General features: G+C 37.0%; 1 protein-coding gene and 1 pseudogene across 1 annotated transcript; one reads left to right on the top strand and one right to left on the bottom strand.

The window, feature by feature from the left end:
• Positions 1-563: 563 nt before the first annotated feature.
• LOC119980232 (importin beta-like SAD2) lies at positions 564-11,555 on the bottom strand. The gene is made up of 22 exons (XM_038822849.1): positions 11,310-11,555; positions 11,042-11,177; positions 10,871-10,958; positions 10,544-10,693; positions 10,122-10,284; positions 9,314-9,498; positions 9,047-9,220; positions 7,372-7,517; positions 7,166-7,289; positions 6,905-7,085; positions 5,975-6,134; positions 5,827-5,868; positions 5,468-5,586; positions 5,188-5,386; positions 4,725-4,856; positions 3,956-4,059; positions 3,612-3,791; positions 2,486-2,625; positions 2,181-2,320; positions 1,892-2,049; positions 1,493-1,619; positions 564-1,376 (listed from the first exon to the last, which is right to left on the bottom strand). Exons 1-22 carry the CDS (start codon positions 11,397-11,399, stop codon positions 1,216-1,218), a joined length of 3,099 nt encoding a protein of 1,032 aa, XP_038678777.1. The 5' UTR covers positions 11,400-11,555; the 3' UTR covers positions 564-1,215.
• A 187-nt stretch (positions 11,556-11,742) lies between these two features.
• LOC119980233 lies at positions 11,743-24,981 on the top strand (annotated as a pseudogene).
• Positions 24,982-25,239: the final 258 nt, after the last annotated feature.

Raw genomic sequence — 25,239 nt, 5'->3', positions numbered from 1 at the left:
TTATTTGCTCAATAATGCTTCCATAAGCAAAGAATGAAACCAATTATTTTTCTAGTTCATGGATTGCTATTGCTGATAAATCAAGCCTTAATTCTAGATATGAACAAAGAAAGCGACCTTAATGATCAAAGCTTTGAGGACCACAATTATGATAATTTTCCAAATTGAAAATTAATCTCTTGGATTGAGAATGACGTGTTATAGTTGCCAAGAAAAAGTGACTAGGAGATCTACTTCATGGAAATTACTCAAATGAGTGAAATAGCTATTAAACAGTACAAACATAGCAATTTTTTTTAGTCTAGTCTCGGCTGGCTGAGGTATGAAAATTAAGTAATATATAATTTCAAGACCTCCATAACCCATACGATTTTGTCCTGGAGGGATCCATTCCCTAACGCATAATCACAGCGTTTCCTTTTCCAAAACATTCCACTTAAGTTGATAGAAGATTCCTACAGCATAATTAGAGAGTAAATTCACAAGCTTTAGCGACGCAGGGCGCTTCGTCCCCGCCCCCAAAAAAGAGGGACTACATGAAAAAACAGGAAATGCAGGACCCATACGAACCAATTCTTTTTCCACTAATCCACATTGCAAAAAGAATATGTACCGTGTTACAATCAGCAGTGAGCTACCCTTGGAAGCCCCCGCGAAATGGGATGAAACGAAAAGGAATACAGATGGCTTCACGGAAAATTTATCCTTAGAGCCATTAACCACCCTCGATGATTCCCATCCATAATACATCTGGACGGGTTATGTATTAAAAAACCCTCACTGCTTTTAACCGAAAAAGCAGATCTATGGGTTCCTAAATCAATAGGGACTTTCGACCCTAACAAATGACAGACTAAAACAACAGGGATCAGAATGAAAAAAGGACAAGCGAGGAGAGATGCAATTGGTTAAGACGGGTATATTCTGCGATAGAACGGCCAGACTCACCAGACAAGGACTAAATCAAACCCAAGGTTAGAGAAAGAAGCACTTCTAGGAGTTTTCTTAATCACACCACTGCAGTCCACTGGAACTTCGGCTAGCAAAGCTGCTTCAAGCACTTGCAAAATTTTCCAGGGCTCACTACTGACTGAATGCTGTGAAAAGACCAGCAACTACTCTCAGATTTCATTAAACCATCACCCAAAGAATGTGATAAAGCAAAGGACGAGGACAGCGAAGCAAAACTGAGCCACACTTGCATCTAAAACCAAGTTAAGAAACAGCAGCAGTGGACGCCTTCTCCATCTTTTCCTTTTCAATCTCTGCTCTGCGCTGTTCAGCATGCTGCGCAACACCATTTGCAAGCGCCTGGTGATGGAAGTCAAGTGTCTGCGTAAGGGTCTGGAACCTCAATGGATCTGATGCTTGCATAGCTTCATTGACAAAGGGGAAAATTAAAACAAAGGAAAAAAGGATGAAAGAAGATGACAGAAATTGTTAACAAAATTGATTGTTAGTTTCCAGCAAACACAGGGAAGACGTCACTTACCTTTGACCGCATCCACAAAAAAAATGAAAGGATCCACGTCATCAATAGGTGACTGCAACTCTTCATCGTCACTGTAGTCATCGTCTGAGTGATCATCGTCTGAGTCATTAGGCCGGAAAGCCTTTGCCTGTAATATCCAAGTAATGGTCAAGCGAAAAACCATTGGTGCACATACTTGTGTTCAGATGAGTAATCCCTTATCAGAACTCTGGAGTCCCAACCATGTAACATTTGAAATGGCACATCCCCACTAAATTATATACTATCTTTCTTAAAACCACCCTTCTTTAATACTGTCAGCACATTCATGAAAGCCAGAATTTGAAATTTGATCAACATAAAGAAGGAAGAGGATTTCATGTACATTGGTAGTTGATTCAGAAATTGATGTCTACGTACCTGTGCAGCAAGTTTTTGAAGCCTAATGCTGTCAGCTTCATCGCCATCCTCCGCGTCAATTCCCATTTCCTTGTCTGACCCATCATCATCATCTTCATCATCAGTTTGGAAGCCATCCATATCATCATCATCTTCGGCCTCCTCCTCTTTTGCAGCTTCTGTAAAAAGAGAATGGGTCGAAGTGTTTTAAGGTTAAAACACAAGAATTGTCCATGTAATTTAGCCTCAATATTCAGGCAAACTAAGGAATGAGTATCTTTGGGTTATACATACACACAAAGAGACTGACCTGCAACTTGATCCTTGTATGCAACTAGCAGGTCAAGAGTGGCATTGAAAATGCGGCCCAATGCCTCTCCCGGTAACTGATCGGCAGGGAGTGTAAGTAGTGATGTCAACCCCAAGCAGCAAACTTTCTTATCATGTTCCCTGCACAGTAAAAAAATCACTTTTTACAACCAAACCAGTCCTTTCCTTCGAGAGGGAGGATTGAAATATACAAAAAACTTGCAACAACAATTACAAAGGAGAGGAAGACGAGAGGTTACATGAACAGATTAACAGAACCATATTTGTTAAAAAAATAATGGAAACCTTTTAAAATTAGCCCGAACACCACTCTTTTTCAATTGTTGCAACATTTGGAACCAAAGGCTAAAGATCTCTGTGGCAACACCAAGTTTATGTAATATGCTGAGAGTCAAAGCTGCATTATAGTAAAGAGCATCTGCAATCTGCACAAAAATTTGAAAATGTCATTAACAGTCACCAAAGAAACATGAATACATCGAAATTTTTTTCTAAGTTCATAAAAGCAGCATGCTCCAATAATAATGAGTATATAAATTTCACCAACCATAGATTAGTACAATAGTACTTCAGAGGAATATGATGTTTCAGAACTGATATAAGCATTAAGAAAACATAGAAAGGTCATTAATTTCTAACAAAACTCAGAAACAAAGTATTTTAATTAAAATTTCAAAAACTTTTGTATTATTTTCTACTAAAAGAAGCACAAGGAGATTTCCATTGGACAAAACCACGTTTTTTTTATTTATGGCTCTCAGGACAACTTCTTAGGAGCCCATACGATCAAGCCAGTTGATGTATAGAATAATCTTCCATAAGTTTTGCTCGATATCAGCCTCTTTTTCCGATGACTTGTAAAAATATTTTTACTAACCAAATTTCCATGCGCAAAAAGCATGTTTTTATTATTTTTTTTCCCATCAAGCAAAGGCCGTCCATATGTAAATTCAGAACTAATGAATTAGAACATTTGAAATTAAGACACAGAAAGGCAATTTATATTCATTCATAACGAAGTAAGTTGTTTTTATTAATTGAATTTGAGAAGCATAGATATAATGAGGGCACACAAATTTCAGACTATATCTTGGAGTGACCTGCCACTATCAGATGAACATAAACCTTGAAGAATGATAAGGCAGAGGTAGTGGGGAGTATTAACATGCTCGCAAGTCGCAATCACAAAGATGCTGAAAATTATGATGCGTGAATAAAGGAGAACCCATAACAGTACAATGCCTCATATTGGAACAAGATATAACTTTTGCAAATTAACAATGCCGTGTACGCATAACCACCTGACTCACATTTCGAAAGCAGACACTAAAGGGTAAACTGCCTTTTATAATTAACCTGAAGATCTCCAGCAAAAAAAATGAAAAGAAAATAGCTTGTTCATATCCCTTACCACTTGTATGAGAAGACATTTTAAGTATGACTTCTCTGTTCGACGCAACCGCTCAACAGTGATTCTCAGATAAAACTCAACCCATTGATCCACCTGACCTCTGCAATTCTGGAAGACTACTTCAATGAGCTTAGGAGCAGGCTCAATATCATTGTCGTCTAAATTTTTGTCAGCCATGACCTGCGAAATGAAAACAAAGCACATAGAATAATCAGCCTAGAAAAATTCTCCGAAACAAGAATAATGTAAGGACAATAAAGTCGTCAAAGAGATATTTTCTAATCATGCTACAAGGCAACAGAACCTGGTCATAGATGAAACTTAAGCTAATAAAAGGAACTCACGGAAGAAATCGTATTCCAAAGGCTCCGTTGGTAGTCCGGTTCCTTGCAACTGAGAAAATGCTGTGTTCCCCTGGATATATAGTTGTCCAAAGGGACAAGAATATCTGCTCAAGAATGTACCATTATAGAAATTGAGAATCAGCAAATGGAAGCAGCGGAAGTGAGGTCCATCAAGTAAATGCAGACTTAAATACTTGAACACGTGATTCTTAAAACATACAATACAGAAGTGAATATATATCTTCAGTTTTTCCCACTACAACGCCAATGCGAAAACATCAATAGGTTTAAGTTTTAATTATCAGGAAGGAAAGATTGATAGGGAGTGGTTTCTCTCTTTGACAAACAATCACTCTGAAATTTGAACAATACCACTAGTTGCATTACAAAATTACCCGAGTTCTCAATTGACTTCAACAGCACAAACCACAGTTCAACCAATATTATTTATAATTCAGCATATATCAAACAAGACATGAGATCTTTTAAGATAAGTATATGAGGACTATAGCACCACATGTTACCAGTGCTCTAGTTCACCAGCCATACTACGGGTGTTGCACTCTAACCTCATTGAAAACCAATGATATTTAATAAAAGAAATATGCAACCAATTCCTAACAATCAACTAATTCACTACAAAATTCAAATTCATATTCATAAATTAAGCATGGTAAGGAAAAGAGGGGAATAAACAGTACTAGGAGAAACAATTACGAGTTTACGACCATGACAAACCACAGAAATAAGCAAAAGTCCAAAAACATACTTGGAAAGAAGTCCATAGCCCATTCTGCCAATGCATCTACCATCAAAGGCCAAAGACTCCACATATCCAGAGATATTGTCGGAGAGAAGAATGTCATATATGAAACAATCTCCAAAACTTCTTCAAAGACATCTGCATTGGTATAACAGGAAAGTGAGCATCAGAGGAGACCGAAAATAAAGCATAAGCATTACCAGATAAATGTCTAAATACAGGAGAGCCTACAGGGTCCCTGTAAATTCTGATGACGATTTCAAGGAAAACAAATTTGAAACCAGTTTGTCTATATAAATGATTGAAGTTCAACCATATCGCTATCAAAAAATCACGCATACACGTGCAAGCTAAATTAATAAAACCATTCTGTGAAAAAAAAAGTTCAGCCAGAAAAAAATCATAACACAAATAGCATACGGCACAAAATGTAATGACCAACAACACCCACTCTCAGTTGTGCACATACCTTGACAATCAGTTGTCAGCGTCCTGCGCATTATAGGAAGCAAAGTTGGCTCAATTTGGACAAAAAGGTCAGGAAGTTTGCTGACTGATTCAAGAATTGTGCTTATAGCACGTAAACAACCAACTGCAGCCAAAGCTCCAGGGTCGTCAACTTCATCATCTGCTTCAGCAGTGTTGATACACCTCCAAAATGCAGCAGCCTGGGGGGAAGAACAAATAGTTCAAGTCAAACGGTTCAAATCCCATAAGATGTCATACAATTCAATAAAAGCAAGTCCTACCAGATTCTGGCATAATCCAAGAGCATAGGGAGCCATCTCCTCCCCGAATTTGTCCACTATAGTCTCTAACGTAAAAACAAGGTCCTCGTTCTCAACCTCATCCATAAGTTTGAAGAACTCTGCAGAGCAAGGGGAGTGAATCACATGAATATAACTCCATTTCATAAAAACATAAGGGTGAGTACAAGATACATAGATAGGAGGGAAAACAAGAACATGAAAGCATAATGACATAAGTCCGAAATTACAAACAAATTAACAAGGTGCTTGGAAAGAGATAAAAGGGCAGAGTTAGAATTCTCTCTTGTTTCTTAGGTGAAGCAACGATAATATATTGAAGTAACAAAAAAATCACATACCATCAAGTAGTTGAGGAAGGATTGGGCGTATCTCATTTAAATCTGCCACATAAAAACAAAAGAACATAGTTCTATTTAGCACCCAAGCTATAATAATAGAAAGAGAAACTGCAGATGCATCCATGTGGCTAGAGTGCGGCATTCTTACCTCTGCAAGCTTCCACGAAGGATCGCAACGCAAAAACTGAATCAACACGCACAGGAAGCTCTGGATCACGCAAACCAGAAACAACACTATGAAATGCTTTACGGAAATTATCTGGATCTGAGAAGTTAACATGAGCATACTGCCCTGCAACCCACGCTGCCTATTATCATAAAAAACAAAATCGCAAGAGTGTAAGAATGAAAAAAACACAAAGGCACCACAAGATAAAACTTTGCAGCTAAAATCAAGTATCATATAGGAAATTTTTTTCAACGAACGAGCTTGAAGAGTCCTACATAGCACAGTAGCATTCAGCAAGATCTGAATGTTTCTTTAACAAATACCAATAAAGTACTTCTGAGGAATGCAGATACAAGGATGAAAGACTAGAGGATACTGATAATGTACATAACAATAGACCCACTAATTTTTCCCCATCAAAATCGAACCTGATCTAAGAGTTTATCTCTTAGGCCACATCAAGCGATAGGTTTCATCAAAAGAGTTACTATTACCACTACCAATGCTTGACAATTAGAACAGCCTTTACCTGGAAGAACATTTCAACTTTGCATAGAATATAAAAAAAAACATTTGTAGGCAATTAACTTAAGAAATAAGTACATAACCTAAAGAAGGAAGGATGAAATTAGAGAAATCATAATACTCATGATCAATTACGGAAAATAATTATCATAATTCATTTCATTTTCTGTTTCCTGAATAAGAAACAACATACTCACAAGCCTTTTTGAATTAATCAAATACATGCAAGAACTCCTACACACAGAGAGAGATAATTAAGGATGCTAAATTTCCTTGATTCAAGAGTCAGCCAGCATTGACAGACATATAATAAAACACATTTTAACTCTTAACATTCTTAAAATCGCAGAATAACAAAACAATTGACAGTAGAGAGCAAACCACCTTGGCTCTAAGATGACCAACAGGACTGCTGAACTCAGGGAAAACATGCTTCACTAACATAGGCTCTAACTCAGATTTGTAGGGTTCAGTCTGCTTCAGTTTATCACAAAGTGCCCCAATAGCCAACAATGCACCATCCTTTTGGCGATAGGGTTTATACTCAACTGGCGCTTCATCATATCTTCAGTTAAGAAATTATGATAATTAAATACCATAAAAAATGCATGAATTTTCAGAGAAGATGTCAATGTGAAAGACTACCTCTTAAAAATCTCCACAATGAACTGAATAAATTTGTGAAAGTTGTCTTTCACACGCTTCCTAACCAACTCACTGACAAAATCCATGGAAGCAGTTCTTGGACTATATAAATCTTCAATAATATCTGCACCAAAGCAAGATAATGCATGAAACATCTTTTCTAATTTTAGGTCTTTCCATTAGACAAGCCAGTTTTGATCACTCACCATAACCCTTCCTTACATACTCGTGTGGATCTTCTTCCCAGAGCTTCTGATCATTATCATTGAAGCACATTAGAGGAAAAACTATCTCAAACAGCAGAACATCAAGTTGAGGCTGCAGCAAACTGTACATACTATTCTTCGAGATACTGCAAAAAGATATATTATGAGTAAAATATTACCCGTTTATATAAAGCAGCTAAAAATATCATGAGGGTAAAAGGCTCCTACAACAAAACGTGCAATATTTTTATCTCCCGAATCCCAATACTACATAAGTTCAATTTATATATCCATTTCTTGGTATTACATGTGAGCAGTTCCTCATCCAGGAAAAACCTAAGAGGTAGAGCATACCAGAAGCAAGAGTACTCAGGACTGAAAGGTAATCACGAAAACAAAATCAAGTGGATGAAGATGATTCTTCACACCTTTCTTGGGAATGCAAAGAAACTTTAGTAATGGGGCACAAAGGGAGTGCAACCCAAGGAAACAAAAAGCAAAAGATACATTACAAGACAGAAACAACACAATGACTTATACCTAAGGTGACAAAGATGATTCTTCATACTTTGTTTTCGGAATGCAAAAGAAAATTTAGTAAAGGGCACAAAGGGAGAGCATCACAAAGAAACAAAAAGCAAAAGATACATTATATGGGAAAAACCATGAGCCCAAAAGAAGAGATCCTAACTAAAACTCTAAAGGACCTAAAATTAGGCCTCACACCTAAAACTGATGTCATGAAAGAAATTATTACAATAATAAGCACTCATATATTCTGCCACAAATAAAACAAGAAAAGTGCAAGCAATCGTCATACTTTGGCACAAGAGCTTAAGACTTTGGCTAGCAAGTATCATTCAGAGAAGTCACACTTCCCTACAAATAATCCAGCAGCATTCCATACACCAAATATCAAACACTAATTGTGTATTCTTCTTCTACAAGTTTACCTCCTCGAAGCATCCTAACATGATATTTTAGACAATCTATGAAACTTCCGAACATATTTGACAACACACTCTTTAAGATGGACTATCAAAAACCACAGCATCTAGGCAATCAAGATTTCCTGAAACTGTGATTTAATTCCTGTACCTTAAGACTATGCTAATGATTTCAAAATGCCGAACCACCAAAAGCCAACAGAATACCACTTGGTCAAATCAAGTCTGATAATTTTTCTAATTCTAGTACCTATTTATAAAATCAATTGCCTATCCTAAAAACAATATCAAAAAGATCATAGCTACCTATGAACAATAAGAACGATAATTTGAGGCCAAAATCGAACAGCGTGAACTGTCTGTCATTCAAGATATCTGAACTTGCTTAGCCATAAGCCAAAAACAAGTCCATATTAATTAAAGTTCATCAAAAGAACAAAGGTATGAGCATATGCAAAAAACAATAAAAAAAATAGAAAAAAGATGTGTTTACGTAAGATTCCTTTTCCATCTCCAATTACATATGCTAGTTGCACACTAAATAGAGCCTTAAGATGAAGTCGAGTATGAGCCTAGATCCTGCTGAGTAGTACAAATTAACAACTCATAAGTTTATTGAGTAAGTACTCCTAATTGAATAGGCTTCCAATAAGAGTCGATAGGCATTAAATGGAAAAAAAAAACACATATATGAGATTGTATTAACTAAGCAATTATATTAAACAAACCTGTTGCTTAGATACTGAAGAATAAGGTTGATGACTCTGTCAGGTAAATATCCACCAACACGGATCACATTCAACAAATTCAAGTGACACTCCAAAATTTTCCCTGCATAAGTCTTTTGAAACAGTTGAGCAAAAGCTCTGTTTTCTGGATTTTGAAGTTTCAAATCTCCAAACCTATAGTGCAAAAATGGAATACAGGTCAAGGGCATGACTTAAGACATCACAATCTCCCATTGTTCAAAACCAAAATCAAAGATGCAAAAGTACCTAGTATACAGCCTGTTTAAAATATGAACAGTCCATTTTTTCACCTTCCACCATCCCCACGATTTCCTGAGCTCAGGATCCATAGGCTGGCCTTCTTGGGGGACAGGCCTCTCCAAAACATTTAAGAACAAAATCATCCAAGCATTGAAAACATTTGGATCAAAGAGCTGCTTCGGAATCTCCAACTGAACCCAAAAAAAAAAAAGCACCATTAACGAGTGATGAAGAGAAAATACAATATTCCATAAAGTTTTTCCACACGGGAAAATTGGTTCAGCATTGATAAAATTCCTTGAAAACCAATGGCTTATCGGTTCAAAATTGCTTATTTAGATGGCATCTTTGTTTCGTATTTAAATCATGGGAAATAATACAGCAGTTCTTGTCACTGTAAAACATGTGTGAAAAAAGAAACTTTTAAGCGTTGGATAACTCCTTTTTGGTATGTCGAAATGATGGGAAATGTAAAAGATGCAAAGAAGACAACTTAATTACACTTCTAACAATGACACTTTTTACCCTTGAATAATTATGATTTATCTACACTTTAAAACAAATTTACGAGAAAGGATGGGGAACATACATACAGCAGGATTTCATGATGCGCCGAAATTTTCAATTAATGCAATATACACAAACAAGGTTAGTGATAACAGAAGCAGACCAAGTTGTGTAGAACGTAAATTCCAGTATGATGTATCATTTATTGCAGAGTCCAGAAATAACTAAAGTACCCATACGATTGATATGCTATTTAACTTCCACGTAAGTCATCTAGATAATGAAAACAATATTCTGAAAAACTTACATATATAGATGACCAGAATATTTTACAAATAAGCTTGATCAAATCAGCCACCTCCAATGAAGGTTTTACAATCTGGACAAGCCTGTTGAATATATTGAGAAGATTATGAAATGTCTCATCAACAATGCGATGAACTGGTGCCCTTTCTTCGTCTGATTTGAACCTAAAAAATAGCACAAAGAACACGTAAGTATGGAGTCGTACTATCTAGTGAATTTAGTACTATTAAATTCGGTAGCCCTTTATGTTACAAACTTGTCAAATAAAGTTCATCAATTTGTATCCCTTAATTGCAGAGGGCACAAGTTGAAGACTTAAGAATAGAACCACTGGCAAGCATAGACACGTCTTTTTTTGCAGGTGGTTTTATAACATCTTGAGTATCTCTCTTAATTAAGCATAGCAACAATCAAAACATATACTCGTATTTTCTAGCAAGAATCCGCAACACAAACAAAGCTCCATAAATTTGTTGATCCTGCAAGTTATGCTTCACCCAGTCAAGAAGGTGCGGCCACTGCTCTGGATAATCAGCATGGATAATAGTCTTGAGGCACTCACCAAGCTGTACCCTGTCCAACATTAATCATTGATATTAGTGCTAAGAAGAAACCCTACTCTGCACAGATTAAAAGATCAGCCACAACGAAAAGGTGTTGTCCCCCCTGGCATAGAGGAAAACTAAAAAAAATGTTGATAATCTAACATAAAAAAGTCTATGAAAAGAGAAAAAGACTGACAACATGTACCTCAAAAGAGGAGGAACTTGCACAACAAATGCAAGAATATGATCTCTCACCATATCTTTGTCGCTCTGGGAGATCTTCTGTGGTTCATCTGCGCCACAAAGTCTCACAAGACCATGAACAATGTTCTAAGAGACAGACAAACGCATCAAACTATTAAGATTTATATCCAACCTGGATCGTGAGGTGCCCAGTTCTTGCCAATGAAGTTCTTGAAGTGAATACTAGCAAATTGCCTCACCGCCAAGTCGCAGTTATTGTCCACAATTATCTGCAGCAGTCTCACAAGATGCTGCGGTGTGTACTGATACTGCAAAACAATAAAAAGCTTCAATCATCATTTTAGAACAATACGGAATAAAACACCATAATTAAGAATTATTTCAGCACCTCCTCAGCGAATCAATCAATAAATTCTTCATTATAGAAATAAATAAAAGACCTGATTGAGGCTTTGCTCAGCAGCTTTGCGTTCATCGGGATTGGGACAAAGAGCGGCCTGAAGTATCGCGGCGAGGCTAGGGATATCCATTTCCGGGATTTTTCAGGATCGGAGCTATGAACCAGAACGGCGAGATTCAATAATCGAAAATTGATCTTAGGTTCTATCTAAATCCTAGTTGGAACTGACCGCGATGGTTCTCTAGCGTTTAGAGAGATGTGTTGCGGAGAGAATAAGAGGGGAGAGAGTGAGTAGATGGGTTGCGGAGAGAGACAGCTAGGGTTTATGGTTTGTTTATTAACAACCACCGCGAAGAGTTTTTACAACGTGTGGGACCCACTTGTAGAGAGTGGGAGATGAGAGAGAAGAGAGGGGCTGAGAGAGGCTATCGAGAGCAAACAGTGACACACAGCGGGAAAACTGAGAATTCATGGAAACCCACCTCCCTCCAAAATCAAAATCCCATTTTTTAAACCCTAATTCGCCGCATTTGAAACTCCAGCTCTGCAATTTCGTGATTTCCAAGCGACGTTCAGAGAAGAGCTTGCTGTCTTTTCTCTGAAGACTCCTAATCCATGGCGTTTACGCTACTAGAATCTAATCGCCAGAAATCGGGTCGTGGACGAGGTGGAGTTGTGGTGTTGATGGAAGAACCGGATGAAACCAACAACATTGACGGACACACAACCAAAGATACTCCACTTCGGTATGTGTCTTTGGACCGCGTTTACTCAGACTTTCCCAATGTCAGGGCCACCGGTGGTTCTGCTAAGGAGGTCAAGGCTAGGAAGGTTGCCCCTGCCAAGTCTCCTGTTCGATTTGTCTACTCCCGCGTCAGCCGTCGTGGTGGCACGTCTGAGAGGCCTTCATTGTTTGAATCGTTGCTTGCCCGACACGGTGAGTCAGTTCCCAAAGCAAAAGCTGTGGAGACTGAGACCGCAGATTGCGGCGAGGTCACCAATTCGAAGAAAAAGAGGAAAATTGGGAAGGTGAGCTGTCAAAATTGGGGGTTGATATGAGTGTTTTGCGTGGGCTTGATGGCCCCATGTTGAGGGATCGCCGAAATCATAGTGTTAATAGTAATGTCAAGGTTGGGAACCGAAAACGAAAGAAGGGTGATACTAATAAGGCTTTGCCTAGTTCTGCTACTACCAAGAGATGGGTGAGGTAAGATTTCATATTTTAATTTTCTTTTAGAAGAAAAAGCTCAGTTTGTTATAAGCTGAATTTTTGGTGATAGATGATGTCGCAAATTTGGTTTTGTTGGGATTAATTGCAAAATTGTGCTTGAATAGGCTGATTTATGATGATATGAATCCAAAATCGTTTATTGGGTTGCAGTGCAAGGCAAGCATTTCCTTGGATTTTTTTCCAAATTTTATATGTAACCTTATGTTCTTGTCTAATTCACCTGCATTGTCATGCAATATAACATTGTTGACTGCAGGTTTTCTGGCCATTTGATGTTGAGTGGTATTCTGGTCGAGTTAGTGCATGCAACCGTAAAACTAACCACCACCGGGTATGAATTCTGATATTATAGTTGCTTGAATTATTTGAGAGCCGGGTTGTTTACAATGTGAATGCACTTCAGGTCGAATACGAAGATGGAGATACAGAAGATTTAATTCTTTCAAATGAGAAAGTGAAGTTTTATATCTCATGTGAGGAGATGGAACATTTGAATTGAACTTCTAGTGTTAAAAGCATGGACTGTGAGGACTACGATTATAATGAGATGGTTGCTTTGGCCGTCAGTTTGGATGACTGCCAAGAGCTCCAGGCTGGGGATATTGTGTGGGCAAAACTCACTGGTCAGTGTTAGTTCATCTACTTATTTACTATTTTTAAGTTTTTGGTTCATTTTTATAGCCTACCAAAAACAACTCTCCAAAAATAAAACAATCTTATAAGTCTTTTCTGAAGTTAGGTATGAATAATAGACTTTAAACTGATGTGAGCGAGCTGATTTTAAGTTACTTCTAAATCTAGTTCTTAAGCATTAAAATTTGCTCAATTGATAACAAAAAATCCAAGCTACAGGGGCATTCAAAAATATCCGAGTTAATCAGAAGATATGGTGGCTTTTATGAACACTTCTTGTTTGTTATAGTTGATGGATTTTTGCCTGGTTGTCCTTGTCTATATATTGGTGATATAAGGGAATGGTTGAAAAGGACCACTTTCTGGCTGTGCTGATCCTGAATTCCTTACCTTTTCATACACACTAATTTCAAGCTTTTATCTTGACTCCACCTTGGTGAAACTTGACGTGGGTGCAAGGAGGGAGACCGTAGGATATCACACAAAACTTTTAACGATTTCTCATTCTTTTAAGGGGAAACAGTTAATCAGTTTTTGCTGAAGGCATTATTCCTGATGACTTGTAGTCTACTGGCATCACATGTCTGGGTGGAATGCAATCATCAATACGTGTGTTCTATTTGGGATAAAAAGTTATTTTTTCCTGTCTTCTGTCGCTGTTTATTTTTTGACTTTTAAGGTTTTCGCTAGTAATTGTTTTCTTTCTAGAACAGGTCATGCCATGTGGCCAGCAATTGTTGTGGATGAATTGCTCGTTGGTGGTCGTAAAGGCTTAAAGAATACTCCAGGGAGAAAATCAGTTCCAGTGCAATTTTTTGGTACCCATGATTTTGCAAGGTATGCATTTTTATTTTAAACTCTGAAGCATGTTTAACATTGATGCTGTGAACAAAAAAATAGTTAATATGTAGTGGACCTTATATGTCAGTTGGATTGATATAACTGTTGTCCTTTTTCCTTTTCCCCAGAATTTAACCAAAACAGGTCATATGTTTTCTCAAAGGACTTCTTTCTTCTTTCAACCTGAAATGCACGAAACCTGGTTTTGCTCAGAGCTTAGAAGAAGCAAAAGTGTAAGCTTGTTGGAAGAATTTATTTCACCATGAGATGGAGATATATCATTCAATGGGGAAATAAAATTTTTTCTTGTAATCATCAGACTGTTTATTCTATGTGCTTTCTTGGGCTTTATCTGGAATATTTGTTGATCTTTCAATGCAAATTCCTCAATTTAAGTTGTTGGATGTTATTCTTTTTTTACATTACTTGAAGAAGAAAATTGTTTGTGTTATTGACTTTTTTTATATCATTTCTTTATGCAGGTATCTTAGTGAACAAAAGCTTCCCAAAAGAATGCTGCAGCTTCAAAATGGGATCGATGTTAATCGATCTGAAAGTGCAATTAACAAAGATGAGGGCAGCAATACAGATGAAGACTGTGTGAAACTTGAAGGGGTTGAGAGAACATCAACGCTCCTTACTGCTCCATATATAATTGGGGATCTGCAAATAATAAATCTTGGTAATTTATGTGATTTTAAGATTGCATCTGCGTTTCTATAGGATGTGATTCTATATAATATATTGTAAACATGAAGAAGTTGCAGCAAACATCCCCCCTCTCTTACCATGACTAATGAGTATTGGCAGACAGCAATACCAACAATAAGCTTATAAAATTTCCTTGCAGGCAAAATTGTCAAGGATTCACAATATTTCCAGGATAATAAATTCATCTGGCCTGAAGGATATACTGCTTTGAGGAAGTTCACTTCAATATCAGGTGGTATAGGAGTTTCGTATATTGCATGTTTTGCAAAACTTCTCTTTAAATTTCTTTTCATTATTCTGATCCTGTATAGAATGGCTTATTTCTCTTCTTCTTTTTTCTGCTTTCAATTTTGGGGGCCTGCAGACCCAAGTGTTTGTACCTTATACAAGATGGAGGTGTTGAGACATGCTGAGTTAAAAGTAAGGCCTTTATTTAGAGTGACACTGGATAAAGGAGAAGAGGTTAGTTTGGTATTATGATGAAATGAATCTATAAGTACAGATTCATGATTCTTGGCTTCTTTTTGCATTGTGTTGCTCATGCATATTGCTATTTCTAGGTGGATTTGTTTTAGTATGTAACCACATTCTTCTATAGGTGAAACAATTCAAATTAATTTGACCTCAACTAAAAATACTTGACCTTCTTTATAATCAAATAATCAATGTGCATACGTTCTTTGCTTGGCAATATGATATCTGAAACCTTGTATTGTGGGTTGTTGATTTAAGCTTTCCTGCTGTGCACGAATTATTGAATGCTTTTATTTGGAGTAGACTTTTAGTTCTTTAGACTAGGGTTCCAAATTGTGAAATCAAAGAAACCTGTAACTGTACATGAAAATCTTTGAGAATTATTTGAGTTCTTTTGTTGCCTGATACAACTGACATTGAGGAACTCTGTTTTTGTGGTGCATGATATGATCATCATTGGGAATTTTTCTTGCTTTTAGATTATTCACATAACTATCTTGTTGGTTTTACTTTTATCTCCTTATTGTCTAAGGTTTTAGCTTATATTGAGGTATTGAGTTTTCGGTCATTATTTTTTATATGCTTGGTTTTACTTTTATCTCCTTATTGTCTTAGGTTTTAGCTTATATTGAGGTATTGAATTTTCGGTCGTTATCTTTATATGCTATCTATGTGCTAAGGTGGCACTAATTTATTCTTTTAATGCTGTTACTTCTTTGATGTGCTATTATCCATCATAAAACTTACCATTTTGTACAATCTAGCGCCACCGAGAGATATGATGACTTGACGAGACAGGATTAAAAGAACATGTGGAAAATGATGATGATGTGTGTATTATTGTAAAGTGAAGGAAGATCAGAAGAGTTAGCATACTAGCATATTCAAATATATATTGTCATTACTGTCCAATGAGAACTTTCCACTGACCCCTCCCCCCCACCATTCGTGATGTAATGTGTATCTTGTTAGATAGATTGATATTGCCTTTCCTACTTAATATATATTGTTATTGTGTATTAGTTACCTACAGTAACCGTCTTTGACGTCACACCACTTGCATTTACATTTCAACGCATCCATGTACTTGATGAAGATAATACCTTACCGGAAAAATACATCTTTTAATGTGTTTCAGCAGTTTGAAGGATCCACTCCGAGTTCTTGCTGGAATAAGATATACAAAAGAATAAGGAAGATCCAAAACAGTAGTGATGGCTTGAGTGCTGAAGGTGAAGCAAAAAACAAGTATGCCTCTGGTTCATTCATGTTTGGTTTCTCCAATCCCAAGGTTAAGAAAATGATAGAGGTAATGACTCTTAGTGCATTTTGCCCAGCATTTCGTCTCAATGAGATTAGAAGTTAGTTCCGATTTTGTTTGTGTACTACTGGGTTGAACATTCACTGGATTCTTAGTAAAGTTGCAGTTTTTTCTATATAAAAGGCCCCAAGAGGGCACTGCCAATTTAAATGATTTGTTTTGCTGCTTGACTGAGTTATGGGGTATTGCTTGATGATCATGTATGAAATATGACTTGGAAGTGTAAAGTGTTTCACTTGGAGTCATGGATGTCCACACATGTTTGAGTTAGATATTTGTTTCCGGAATTGTGAATATGCTATGCAGTAACGATACTTTTAAGCGTTGAAATGGAAAATCATGTCACAGTTTGTGTTGAAATAGAATTTTGTCAGGTCAGCATATTTCTAGCGGTTCTGCCTCAGTTACTTTTGTTAGCTGTTTCGACAGAATTCAGTATAGCATACTCTATACACTGACAGTCAGAAGGAAACAAGAAATACTAGGTTGAAGAGGGAAATCTGTATGCCACAAGTTCTTCATATTCTATGAGCAGTTGCTGTAATTTCTTTTTTTGCTCATTCATGTAGTTACCGTCCTGTAAGACCTCCTTTTTCCACCTTCACCTTCCTCCACCTGTCCATCCAAAATGTTGATCAATGTTGTTTTTTTTGGGTTGATGTTCAATAGTTTTTATTTTTCAGTTGCTACAAGGTTTAGCAACCTAGAGGTCACATCTGGCCCAGTGGTAGAGTTGTAGGGGTGCAACAAAGAGGTGACAAGTTCAATTCCTGAAAATAACCTCTCCACATATTATGTGGGGGTAAGGCCTGAGAACATCTTGTCTGTTCCCGGCCCACTCACTGTAGGAGCCTTGTGCACAAGTGTCGTTTACCTTTTGCCTACAAGGTTTAGACTTGTTTAGTGTCTTTATTTGTGATCCTGAGTGGTTATATACAATCTTCTTTGATTGTTAGCCCGTAATAATGTTTGTGGTATTGCAGGGGTTATCGAAATCCAGACCCTCTTCAAAATTATCTATGTGCAAGTCGACATCTGGGAAATATAGGGGGCTGCCTGCTGGTTATAGGCCTGTTCGTGTTCAATGGAAAGACCTTGACAAATGCAGTGTGTGTCACATGGATGAGGTTGAATCTGGGTTTCCTTGCCGTTGTAGATCGCGTTGTTGTTTATCTTCCCTTCTCTCTGCGACATATATCTTCTAATTTCCACTGGAAAAAAAAAAACACTTAGAATTATTTCATAGAAAACTCAATGACTTCATAACTTTTAGAAGCTCTGAGTTCTACTGCTGGGTTGTCCATTGGAAACCCATGAGGACCTACAGATAGAAGCCTATTTTTTGGTCTTATTATCATCTTAATGTTCATTTATTCTGATTCATTGAATTATCTTTTATGTTTAGGAGTATGAAAGCAATTTGTTCCTGCAGTGTGATAAGTGCAGAATAATGGTAAGGTCTTCCGTAGTCCCTCCTTATTATCGTTTTTTGGCCTGCAGTTATAATGATTTTAAACTGCAACAGTTTCGGATATTACTACACTTTGCATTGCTCTCAACTATTGGTTAAATAATTTCTTATCTAACATTGTTGTTTGTGAAAATCCTTCCCCTTCAACATTGTGCCAATACCTTTTCTCTCTTTCTTTGTTTAATTTTTTTTAAGAATCTTCTAGTAATTTTGGTAATTTAGGAAGTAATGTTTATTCAGGTTCATGCTAAATGCTATGGGGAATTAGAACCTGTTGGCGATGTTCTATGGCTATGCAACTTATGCCGCCCTGGTGCTCCTGATTCCCTCCCACCCTGCTGCCTCTGCCCTGTTATAGGTACTTGATGTTATGATGAATCTCCTTTATCTGTTCAATCATTGATGTGTCTCTGAATCTAAATCTTTGCTTTAGGGAGTGCTATGAAGCCTACAACGGATGGACGCTGGGCTCATTTGGCTTGTGCCATGTGGATACCTGGTATGTGGCTCTGTCTAACATACTTAGTTTGGTCTGTATGCCTAAATGCTGACTGACCTTTATGCTTTAGAAACATGTCTGTTGGATGTTAAAAAAATGGAACCCATCGATGGCATTTGCAGAATCAACAAGGTACCCGTACTCTCTTTTATCTTGAAGTACTATGTATACATATATACATACATGTGTATATATATATATAGCCTTTTGTTTATTTCATTTTCTTTTTTACATTTTTGTGCTGTGCAGTATCGTTTGGAGTCTATTTCTCTCATGTTCTCTCCTGCTATGATTTTGAATTCTTTTGCATTGTGAATTAATGCCTTATTTGTTCATAAGGATGGGAAAACGGAGACAGAACGGGTATGAGGGAAGGGTAAGGGGGAAGGAAATCTTCCAATCTGCTTTGTTTCCTGGAAGAGGAGGGAAATTGTGATGTGATGGGGAAGCTGTGAAATTTTCAAGTTTCATCTCATTTTGTTTCCCAATTACTCCCAATGTTTGAACTTTGATGAATAATGTTTGATGGACTCACAAAGGGAGCCACTTCTTCCTTTACCTCCATTAATCTTTCCACTTTCCCCTCATCTCATAATATATGGATGTCAAGCCATATTTGCTGGTGATTGCAATAAGTTTCTCAAAGGTCAAACAACATGGATTCATTTTCAGTCTGATTTTTTTTTTTCTTGGCTTTCAAACAGGGTCGTTGGAAGTTATTATGTAGCATCTGTGGTGTATCTTATGGAGCTTGCATCCAAGTAAGATCACAAGTTACTTGATATGGCAGCCTGTATTCTCTTATGATTATTTTGTCATTATATCTTCTCTATCCTTGTTATCATTTTGTATTTCTTAACTAGTTTGAATATAACTCACTGCCAAGGCCATGATGGCTTTTTAAACCTCTAAATATTTTGGTACTGTTGTCAAGTTTTTCTCTAGGACTAACACCTTGTTAAAGTATAGTGGTTGATATTAACTTGTAATTGGTCTGGCTATAAATTTAAAGGAACCAAAGAAACACACTGAACTGGGTCATTCCAATAGGTAGAAGAAATGTATATGATTCAGAAGTAAACCAATATCACAAAAGTCAAATTAGTGCTACTAACTGAATAAAATGTCTCTCCAGCTTTCTAGGTTTTAAGGCTCATAATCTCACTTTGCTATACAAACTTAACTTTGTAGCACCTAAATAGGCTGTCATGGTCTCCGTTGCCACCAGAAGTTACAAGCCCCTGGCCTTGCCTCTTTTTTATGTATGCTATCAAGATGTGAGACAGTTTCACCTCAAGATAGGGCATGGTAAACTACACTATTTATAATGACGATTGAAACTTGAGGTCTCGTTTATGCTCATACATGGAGTTTTACCCTTCTTAAGGGTAACACTGACTATTGGGAGTAGGTCACATGTTTTCTCACTGAAAAGCAGTTGTGAACAGAAATCAAAATTTGGGCTACTCTATTAATTATTTTGGTTTCTGCATCTAGGTGTGGAACTAAGTCATGCTATCCAGCAGTTGCTATTCAGTCTCCGTATCTAGAATCTTGCAAGCCACATGTTCCCAAATGCATGACTTCGGCTATGAGTTTGAATGGTGGTTGGTGCATAGTAGTGGCTTTCTTGGGTTATTAACCTTTGCATCAATGCATTTTGTGGCTAGCTTTTCATTTTCTGGAAATTTCTTCAGATATTAGACAAACCTTGGCATAGTAAAGTTGCTTCCTTGCAACCAGTTTGGAATGAATTGGGATGTTCAATGATGGGAAACGAAGGGATTTTAGATGCTGTGAATAGTGATGTGAATAGTAATCCGAGATTACTGTAGCAATAAAGAAAGAAAAGAGAGAACTTAAGAGGAGAGAGAATGTTCTTGGAGCGCATGTCTTAAAATACCAAATATACTTAATATTCCTTTACAACGTGCTCAAAATGCCAAAATACTCAATATTCCATTAACAAATCATCATATCGTCATCTATGGAGAGTCTCCAACTCACATCTCGCTGTTCAATTCTTGGCTCAAGGTTTCAACTTTCGACTTAGTTTGGGTTCGACCTTTTTGATTCATAAAACTGTTAGAACGATGCCGTTTGTATTTACTTTTCGGGAAGCGTACGTCTCCCTGGTGCGATATGCTTTCACGCCTTTTACGCATTTGCTAAAAAAAAAGGTTCGCAAAACAAGAATCGTATTACCAATATGCATTAGTACTTTTTGCTTGTATTTCGCACTGATTCGCGTTTTGAAAATTCTTTTTAAAACACTGATGGAGACTATTGAGTACAATGGATTCTTTCCTTTATTTATCAGTATTATCACTATGATATTGCTATTAAAACTCAAACATTTTAAAAATTGCGTTCCGTATTCAGTGTTCCAACAATACTTGTCGAGTAGCGTACCATCCGCTTTGTGCGCGTGCTGCTGGTCTTTGCATAGAGGTATGTCCTATCTTCTTGTTATGTGCACTCAAGATTTTTTTTTTTAATGGATATTTTAGTTGGTATGACTGAGATATTTTGACTGATCAGCTTGTTGTATATTTCATATTTTCCTTTATGATTGCTTAGCTTGAGGATGAAGACACATTCAATGTCCTTTCCATAGATGAGGATGATGAAAATCAGTGCATTCGTTTACGCTCTTACTGCAAGAAGCACAGTCAACCATCCAATGGTCGTCTACTTAGTGATAAACAGTTTTGGGGTGTTGCTGTCCGAAGCTCAGACTACTCCCCATCAGTTAATCCGTCTGGCTGTGCTCGTGGTGGTATGTCATGCAACAGTCTATATTGGTGTCATTTTCTTTTTAACAATCTGACTGCTTCTAAACCCCAAATTTTTTTGTCTCACAACCCCTCTTTCTTGTGTTTCCTTTGTTTCACTGGGTCTTTGGAGTTTGTAGTTTAAAGAAGAAATGCTTTAAGTGGTAGTAAGGTGTTACCATTGGTTGCATATAGTTATCATCTTTGTTTGTCCTTTCCATTTGTAAAGAAGATATTATTGAATTCTTGGTTTGTGTTTTTTAACCATTTAGTTTATTAAATTTAACAAATAAAGGCCCTTGGATCTCCTTTTGGTTTATAATTTTCACTTTTATCCTGACAGAGCCTTACAATCATATTGGAAGAAGAGGTAGAAAAGAACCTGAAGCCCTTGCTGCTGCATCCTTGAAACGCTTGTTCGTAGAGAATCAACCATATTTGGTTGGGGGTCACTCTCAGCATGGATCGGCTGGCAGCACACTGCCCTCAAATGGAGCTGCCAGCTCTAAAATCTCTTCTAGCCTTTACAGGCTAACACCTCAGCTTGATGCTCCTAAAAATATTGTATCCATGGTTGAGAAGTATAACTACATGAGGGAGACCTTCAGAAAGAGATTGGCATTTGGTAAGCATTTACTATTTAATCAGTGATCTGAGATATTGGAAAGACATGTCACGTAGCTTTTTCTTCTCAGTAAGACGGAAATCAAAGATCCCCCGTGTGCTTTGGATTTTTGCGTGGACCCATAATTTTTTTAGATTCAAACTACTGAATGGAAATGGTCTGTGGAAGTGCTGGAAGGTCGTGGTAGCTGCATTAGTTATGAGTTCATCCTTATCTATGTCAGACTGTCAGTATATGCACATATTGTGCTCCTTTCCCTGATCCTGGCTCCAGTTTCCAGTGCAGAAGCCTTATGCTTCAGAGTTGTCTAATTTGAGGGGTTCCCCCCCTCTTTTCTATCATTTTCTATGCGGACTTGAACACGAGACATGAATTGGGAAACTGTATTTTTCCTCCGTGCTCTCTGTCTAAAATTAATAACTTCATTAACAGGTATAAACAGTCCATTTACAATCTTGCAGTAAAGAAAGAAACTTTGAAAATAAAATTAGAGAAAGAGAAAATGCAAACAGATTCCTATTGTTTGGCTGTTGTAGCTGCCCTCCCACCCCTCCTAGTTATTAGACTTTCTTTTTTCATGTCTTAAAGAAAGTTTAAAATTTAAATTCTTGCCGAATCCCTGGACAATATAATCTGACTTTTTTTTTTGCCACTATCGGCCTTCTATTTTTCTTCTCTCTGTTATTTCTGGTATGCATTTTTTTGAATGGATTTCTAGTCAAATTTTAGTCAAGTTTCTATACTATATACTGATTGAAAATTTGGGGTTATTATACTGTCAATTGATTCTTGATCTTTGGTAATTTTTAAAAAATTTTTATGGTTTTAGGGAAATCAGGAATTCATGGGTTTGGCATCTTTGCCAAGCACCCACACAGGGCTGGAGACATGGTAAGCTGATTTTTCCTTAGTCTAATGCAATTACTTCTGGAGGTGTATTGGGCATTAAGCTAGCTTTGAGCTGCATCATCTGTAGGTAATCGAATACATTGGTGAAGTTGTTAGACCTTCAATTGCTGACAGGAGGGAACACTTTATATACAATTCATTGGTGGTATGTTCTCTTCAAATTATCTTCATTTGTGTTCTTTTAAGAATAATAATATGATCTAAAAAACCATCTGTAGGACCTGACATGGTCAATTTTGATTTGGCTTGATGTCATGAAAATTTGGAATAATTTGAATCTATGGCATAATTGTTCTCTATTTGATGGAATTTGGCAGTCTTGTCCATGCAGTTAACCATAAATTTGTGTTTGAATTTTTTTTATGGTAGACATGGAGAATAGACCAACTATATTTATTAAGTCATTTCATAGGGGTTGTGGAATATATATGTTGAGAACAATACCGGTTAGCAGAACAATACCGGTTAGCAGTTTCAGAGAGTTGTATTGTAACTTTCGCGTGTGCAGGGTGCAGGCACCTACATGTTTCGAATTGATAAAGAACGAGTGATTGATGCCACAAGGGCAGGAAGCATTGCGCATCTGATAAACCACTCATGCGAAGTGCGTAACTTTTGTTTCTGTTTTCTTAGTTTCTTGCTGATCATTTGTAATCTCTACCTTTTATGTATTTGTAACCACATGCAAGCATGTGGCCCCGTGGTAGAGTTACAAGAGTGCAACCTAGGGGTAATAGGTTCAATTCCTAGAAACAACCTCTCCACATATTATATGGGGGTAAGGTTTGCGTACATCTTGCATGTCCCCGACCACAGAGGGGCAGGAGCCTTGTGCACGGGAGTATTTTACCTTTACCTTTTATGTATCTTTGCGTTTGAGCTCTGGTCACCACTCACCAGTCGTTGTAGAAGTGCCAAGTGTTTCTTCTGTACTTTTTTTCTCGAATCTAAAATATGAACATTTTGAACTGCTATTGTTTCCTAAGACTTAATTTCATTTCAATATTATGATTTATGAATACTTAGTATAAAGTGTTTTGTCTATTAAAGGTATGGGACATATATGTGCATCAACGTTTGCTTTTATGTAGCTTAATTGTTGGATAATTCTATGCAAATGTAAAATATTATCGTTTCTTTCATTTATTTTTGTGCAGCCAAATTGCTATTCGAGAGTTATAACTGTTAATGGGGATGAGCACATCATCATATTTGCCAAGAGAGACATAAAATGTGGGGAAGAACTCACCTATGACTACAGGTTCTTCTCAATCCTTCATGCACGTACAGAATTCTGATTATTTGCAATGCTGATTCTTGTCTCTTTTTTTTCCAGATTTTTCTCTATTGATGAACAATTAGCATGTTATTGTGGCTTCCCAAGATGTCGTGGAGTAGTTAACGACGTTGAAGCAGAGCAGAGAGAGACTAAGATTTATGCTCCTATCAGTGAATTGATTTACTTGAGAGGGGAATAATGGGGTGAGTGAGTTAGAGATTCTTATTTCTGTCATCTTTCTCTTTCCTTTTAGCTGGAGTGTGCATGATTCAAGAAGTTGAATGCTAATCATGTCTTGAACGATTGCATTTGCATCTAGTAATTTGCACATCATATAACTTCTGAATGTTTTCAAGCCAATTACCCATGCACTGCGAGGATAGAACTATTAAGAGAATAAAGCACTTGCAATTGTGGAATGCAGGTGTCAGGACGGCTCGAGGATTTCAACTTTGAAATGCTTTTACTTTCTGGTTGGGTGGGCAAAGAGAAGAGATTCAATATGATGTGGGATAATTTACATCAAAGAAGTTCTGGGTTGTAAGCAATACGATACCTCAGTGGAGTGAAACTATAGGCATTTCAAAACTTGAAGAAATGGTGATATTTGGCCCATGGAAAATATTGGGAATTGGCTAGTGCTAATCAATATATTGAGAACATCCTATGAAAGAGGATATTGTTTTACATGTTCATATATAGGGAGAACATTAGAGGACATATTGTTAAGGTGTTCTCTTTGGGGGTTAGTTGATCCATGATTTATGTTTCATCTTTTGTTTCATTTTCGTTTGTTTCGAGAAATTTATCGAAACATTCCGATTCTTTCTTTTGTCTATTTCTTCTTTTACGATTGAGATGTATGGAAGTGATCCATGACTCTTATGTGTCTACATAAATCATGTTCATAGATTAATGAAAATAAGCAAAAACTCTATTTGTCTTGGTCGTTTTATATTTCTACAAGTCTTTCATTTTGCGCATGACATTGCCACTCCCTTATGAACTTAATTTGAAAAATCTCAGTTTCTAAAATTTCCCTTAGATTCAAACCCATAGATGACGATACAACTACACTCAACAAACAACGAGAAGATGTGTATGAATAAGATATCCAGCAACAAGAAGGAAAAATATTGAATAGGGCAACTCTTGAGTTATCGAATACATGACTTGTCATTTGAGTTATTCATGATAAACCTA

This window comes from Tripterygium wilfordii, chromosome 16 (assembly GCF_013401445.1).
Source record: "Tripterygium wilfordii isolate XIE 37 chromosome 16, ASM1340144v1, whole genome shotgun sequence".
Classification (NCBI taxonomy): Eukaryota; Viridiplantae; Streptophyta; class Magnoliopsida; order Celastrales; family Celastraceae; genus Tripterygium; species Tripterygium wilfordii.
This window is presented reverse-complemented; position numbering and strand designations above follow the sequence as displayed.

Bases quoted from the DNA above. Each gene is read 5' to 3' on its own strand.
- LOC119980232 (XM_038822849.1), bottom strand. From the start codon at position 11,399: ATGGATATCCCTAGCCTCGCCGCGATACTTCAGGCCGCTCTTTGTCCC. The intron at 10,694-10,870 runs GTACATGTTGTC...AATGTTGGACAG, and splicing joins CAAGTTCCTCCTCTTTTGAG to GGTACAGCTTGGTGAGTGCC. The intron at 2,050-2,180 runs GTCAGTCTCTTT...CTCTTTTTACAG, and splicing joins ATACAAGGATCAAGTTGCAG to AAGCTGCAAAAGAGGAGGAG.